The sequence below is a fragment of the Bison bison genome, unplaced genomic scaffold, assembly GCF_000754665.1.
Source record: "Bison bison bison isolate TAMUID 2011002044 unplaced genomic scaffold, Bison_UMD1.0 scf7180017847111, whole genome shotgun sequence".
NCBI classification, from domain to species: domain Eukaryota; kingdom Metazoa; phylum Chordata; class Mammalia; order Artiodactyla; family Bovidae; genus Bison; species Bison bison.
The window spans coordinates 157,788-164,043 of record NW_011477684.1 but is presented as its reverse complement, the minus strand read 5'-3'; the positions used below and the strand labels follow the sequence as shown (position 1 = coordinate 164,043).

Genomic DNA, 6,256 nt, shown 5'->3' with positions numbered 1-6,256 from the left:
AGTCTGGTTCCTCAACCTCTTTTTTGATTCTTTAAGGAATAATGCTTAACCTTGAGTCTGTGGCATCCAGAAAACACACAGCAATCTTAAAGATGTCCTGAATAAATCTTTTTCACTCTGTACCCTTCTCCTTTCATGATCTATCACTGAAGATGTCTCACCCAGCGGCTAGACACAGCAAGGTTCTCTGACACAGTTTGGCCACCTGATATGAAGAACTGACTCATTGGAAAAGACCTTGATGCTGGGAAAGATTGAGGGCACAAGGAGAAGGGGCAACAGAGGATGAGGTGGTTGGATAGCATTAACTCAATTGACAGGAGTTTGAGGAAACTCCTGGAGATAGTGAAGGACAGGGAAGCCAGGCAAGCTGTAGTCCATGGGGTCACTAAGAGTCAGACATGACTTAGCAACTGAACAATAACTACTTTATTCAGTCTGTTCCATTATAAGGCATTTCTTATATTTAGGGTTTTGTCTGTTTCAATGAAGACCACAGTTTGCAATCATATTCTAGAAATTTGACTTTTTAAAAACGTTTGAGGTCTCTTGTCAAGACTTTCCAAAGGAGGTAGCTTATGAGCTGACTTTTGAAGAATGAATAGAAATTAGTAAGGCAATGAATACTGAGAATGATGGAAAGTAGAGCAGGAAAAGTTTGTCACACGTCAGTTCCTTAAATCTGTGGCCCACTGAGTTGAGAATAACATCAGGCCCTTTTAACACCAGAGCTGGGAACACATCTTACAGGATTGTATCCTTTTCTTACCTAATTTTATACATTAACAGGAAAGCAGTCTCATCTGTGATGCTGGGGTCATCCAACAACTATACAATGGAAGTCCCTGCCACCTTCATCCTGGTGGGTATCCCAGGTTTGCAGTCTTCACATCTTTGGCTGGCTGTCTCACTGAGCATCATGTACACCACAGCCCTGTTAGGAAACACCCTCATAGTGACTATCATCTGGATGGATTCCACTCTACAGGAGCCCATGTACTACTTCCTGTGTGTTCTGGCTGCCGTGGACATGGTTATGGCCTCCTCAGTGGTGCCCAAGATGGTGAGCATCTTCTCCTCAGGAGACAACTCCATCAGCTTTAATGCTTGTTTCACTCAGATGTATTTTGTCCATGCAGCCACAGCTGTGGAGACAGGGCTGCTGCTGGCCATGGCTTTTGACCGCTATGTGGCCATCTGTAAGCCCCTACACTATAAAAGAATTCTCACACCTTGAGTGATGCTGGAAATGACTGTGACCATCACCATCAGAGCTATTATATCAATGACTCCACTGAGCTGGATGGTGAGTCATCTGCCCTTCTGTGGCTCCAACGTGGTTCTCCATTCCTACTGTGAGCACATAGCTGTGGCCAAGTTGGCTTGTGCTGACCCCAGGCCCAGTAGTCTTTACAGCCTGATTGTTTCCTCCATTATTGTGGGTTCTGATGTGGTGTTTATTGCTGCCTCCTATATCCTGATTCTCCAGGCAGTTTTTGATCTCTCAAAGAATGCTCAGTTGAAAGCATTAAGCACATGTGGTTCCCATGTGGGGGTTATGGCTCTGTACTACCTGCCTGGGATGGCATCAGTCTATGTGGCCTGGCTAAGGGAGGACATAGTACCTTTGAGCACCCAAGTGCTGTTAGCTGACTTGTATCTGATTATCCCATCAACCTTGAATCCCATCATCTATGGTTTGAGGACCAAGCAAATATGGAATCAAACACGGAGCTTGCTGATTCACTGCCTCTTTAACCACTCCAACTTGGGTTCATGAACACTTTGTCTGTTGAGCCCTTGAAGATTTCAGCCAACTTCAAAGATGTCTTAGAGTTCTGTGGATCTCGTTTGGTTCACCTGGCAGCATAGAAATTCCAAGATGAAACTGTGGAGAGTATTTTTGCCTACGTTTTCAATTTCTACCACGGATGTAAATGACATAATTTTCTTCAATGCTTTTTATGGTTTCAGTCACCTAGTAACTGAATCAGAGATAAGTTTGGTAGAGTATATAGAACTGGGATTTTTCTTTGCTTAGATTCTGACCAACATTTTCAACTTAGTATCTGATTGAACCCTCTGTAGAAGAAACCAACTGTTGGGTCTTCCATACCTGACTGGTTTCCTCACAATTGTTCATCTTGTGTGATTATATGGAAGCAACTGTTAATACATAGGCTATTAACCTCTGGCCATTGATGAATCCACTCAACATGGGTCACATGCTCACACCTGGACCAGAGTCCATTTCTAGTGAAAATGGACTTGATTTTATCTGAGTGGATATAAATATGGAATCACTGATTGTGGCCATTTTCTAACATGAACTTGGAAGGAGAAATCTGTTCCACAGCAAGAGAAGCAGATGAGCAAAATGAGATGAGGAAACTGAGTCTTTGGTTACCTGGTTAAAATTAACTTGGACCACCCAGGTACATATCTCTTATTAAGTTCTATAAGATATGTCTCTATAGCCTTTTAATATATCCACTATTGTAAATTTCCCTGTAGCTCAAACAGTAAAGAATCTGCCTGCGAGGCAGGAGACCAGGGTTTGATCCCTGGATTGGGAAGTTCCTCTGGAGAAGGAAATGGCAATCCACTCCAGTATTCTTGCCTGGAAAATTCCATGGACAGAGAAGCCTGGTGGGCTACAGTCCATGGGGTCACAAAGAATTGGACACGACTGAGTGACTAACACACATTGTTAAAGCTGGTTGGGATATTTTTATTAGGTTGGTACAAAAACAATTGCGATTTTGCACTGTGAATTTTAAGTCATTATAGCTAGACTAAAATACATCTTTATTAATTAAAATAAGAACCATTATAATCAACACATTTTTACCAAAGAGAAATAAGTTTGTTTATTCCTGTAGTGTAAAAATTTGTGCTTCAAGATTTGATGAACTCTTTAAAGCATCTTCTGCCTCCTGCTGGTTATAGAATTGTCTTTCCTGCAAAAAGTTGTCAAGAAGCTTGAAGAAGTGGTAGTCAGTTGGAGAAAGGTCAGGCGAATAAGGCAGATGAGGCAAAACTTCACAGGCCAGTTTGTTCAACTTTTGTAGCATGGTTGAGTGACATGTGGTTGTGCATTGTTGTGGAGTAGAATCCTTCCTATTGACTGATGTTGGCTGCAGGTGCTGCAGTTTTCAGCACATCTCATCAATTTGCTGAGCATACTTTTCAGATGTAATGGTGTTGCCAGGATTCAGAAAGCTGTAGTGGATCAGACTGGCAATAGACCACAAACAGTGACCATGACCTTTTGTGGTGCAAGTTTGGCTTTGGGAAGTGCTTTGAAGCTTCTTCTCAGTCCAACCACTGAGCTGGTCTTCGCTGGTTGTCTATGAAACCCACTTTTCATCACATGTCACAATCTGATCTAGAAATGGTTTGTTGTTGTGTAGAATAAGAGAAGACGACACTTCAAAACGATGATTTTTTTGATTCGCAGTCAGCTCATGAGGCACCCACTTATCGAGCTTTTTCACCTTTACAATTTGCTTCAAATGCAAATGACCATAGAATGGTCAATGCTGAGTTCTTTGGCAACTTCCTGTGTAGTTCTAAGAGGATCAGCTTCAACGATTGGTTGCTGTCAACCTTTTTTTTAATTGGAGGTTAATTACTTTACAATATGCTGTCAACTTTTGATGTCTGGCCTCTATGCTCATCATCTTCAAGGTGCTCATCTCCTTTGCAAAACTTGAATCACCACTTCACTGTACATTTGTTAGCAGTTGGGTCAAATGCATTGTTGGTGTTGTGGGTTATCTCTGCTGCTCATTTGAACTTGAATAAAAAAGTCCCTTGAATTTACTTTTTGTCTAACATTAGTTATATTGTCTAAAATAAATATAAGCAGCAAGTAATAACTAGCAAAAAATCATAAAGCGATACATGTACATTGCAATGATGTATAAAATAACCACACTTAAGAATGTATCCCAATATCAAATGGTAAATTTCAACAATGCAAAACCCCAATTATTTTTGTACCAACCTAATAGTTATCACCAGCTTTTTGTTTCTAAGCAACAGAGGCTAAGGCAATGTGAGTTTGTTTTTATTTTCCCCTTTCAGAAAATCTTAAACTGAGTAAGTCCGTATATGTTAAAAGAAAGATATTTCATATGTAAGAGATATATATATTTGATTTGGTACATATGAAAATCATAATAAAATATAATTTCCTAATAAGTGTTGATGGCAAGTTATTGTGTCTGAGTCTTTACCTCCTTTCTATTAATGGGGAAATAATGCTAATTCATAGAGGGTATTGAAGACTAAATTAAAAATGAGTGGAAACCACATAAAACAACACTTGAAATATTGTATATACTTTAAACATATACCCAATAAGTTTTTAATTTCATACTTTGAAAGGGTAGTCCTAGGCACCATTTAAATGTATTTCTGTGTAGATCAGCATTTATGTCGAAACTGTTCCAAAGTGAAGTGATGCTTAACATCTTAGCAGCTATACCTTTTTCTAATATTATGTACTTGCTTAGAATGTATTTTATTTCTGAAAATCAAAGAAGTAGGAATCCACCTGTAAAACTCAGATCAACCCCTCGCAACCCCATAACATAAAACGATCAAGACGGTGTGATGGTTAAGCGTGTTTGGTAAGATTTCCATCTTGACAAGTCTCACTACTCTCTCTCCACAAGCTACCCAGTGACTTAGTTATGCCTATTAAATCTAAGAATTATTAGATGCACTAAAGAATCTGATGGAAAGTGACAAAAGGATAGTCCAGCCTGCATGCAAAACAGGAATTTTTTTTTCTGGCATTTCCGTAAGAACCCTGCCCTGCCAGCTTTGTGTTTCATCCACATTGGTATTCCCTGAAGCCAGATGAGATGTTCTCAAATATCGAACTTCATACTTCCCAAAGTGGGCTGGGTCCCTGCCATGGCTACCCCAAACAGAAAACCCTGTGCTTCTTCCAGTATATTCAGATAGGACCTTTGTCCTAGCCGAGGAACATATGCTCATTTAACTAGAGATTGGGACTCTCAGTAGACTCTTAGAACTTTAAGAAATTACAGCCAATCTTGCTTGAAAAAAAGGGATATTGGGTTTCCTGTGGAGAGTTGGGAACCCAAGGATTTTCCCTCTGTCCACATTTTGTAGAACCCAAATGCTTTACCCTTTGAATAGCCTTTTCTCTCAAGGGCCAGCCATTGCAACCCTTGGTTTCTATCTTCTCTGGCAGCAAAACAAAAATGGGCAAAGCTCATCCCTGGCTTGTAGTGAATGATCACACCAACATGGAGGAACAACCCTAGGCATTCTAGGAGCAGTGCAGGCACTTTGCCCTCCACATGGCCACCAGCCTCTTCCCCTTCTGGACTACTCAAGTAATTAGCTATCAAATAAGTTTTTAAATGGGATTGCAATTAAATAACATTCAGTCTTTCATGCCCCTATGGGGCAAGAAGAGCTTACTTTTGTTTTGATTCTAGGTATATAGAAGAAAATTCGCTGAACTTAAATATTTACAAAAACATACTCAGTGCCAGAATGGAGCTACAGTGGTGAATTGAACAAATAAGATCCTTATTCTTAGAAGATTATTGTTGGCAACTACCCTAGAGAAAAGGATTGTCAGATACTTAAGACCTTTTATCTTGCCTGGTCTTAAAAATCAGACATTATGATTAACACATAGTATGTTTAACCTTGTAATTCTTCTAACAAGTAATCATGGCACCCAAATTAGCTTATAAATATAAAGACAGAAACAAAACAACAGTCCAAAGAGCACATTACAAATGAACACATTCTATTCCTTATTTCATCCTAAGTTTGACTGACTTCACCCAGCAATTCTTTTTCTAGGAGCCTTCCAAGGTTTGTCTTAAGAAAACCATGGTAAAAAAACAACAGTGTTTCAGTCCCTAGCCTCTCTGAGAAGTTTCCATGGACATAACTGGAAGCACTTCCTACATATCTATTTCTCATGTCTATAACACACTTACCCAGGGAATTCCTCTGCCCGGCCCCTCTGTACACACAAAGACAAAGTCCTTCTCATGTAGATCAGCTCAACCCTTTGCCAGGACCAGGTGTGTGACTTACCAGTTCATTCCCTTCCAGGCAGATGATGGAAAGTTCTCCCACTCTGTGCTAATGCTCAAGGAGCAACTTGAAAGCATGGTGGGTAGAATGAGCTTATTTCTCCATTTTGGCTTGCTTCACCTCCTTTACATGTGAACAACCAATACAATGAAGTCAGAAA

General features: G+C 40.0%; 1 protein-coding gene across 1 annotated transcript; it reads left to right on the top strand.

Moving 5' to 3' along the window:
• Positions 1 to 793: 793 nt before the first annotated feature.
• LOC104990076 (olfactory receptor 52I1-like) lies at positions 794 to 1,780 on the top strand. Its single transcript, XM_010842004.1, is given in 1 exon segment — positions 794 to 1,780. A coding segment is annotated over 1 exon segment (972 nt). The 5' UTR covers positions 794 to 808.
• Positions 1,781 to 6,256: the final 4,476 nt, after the last annotated feature.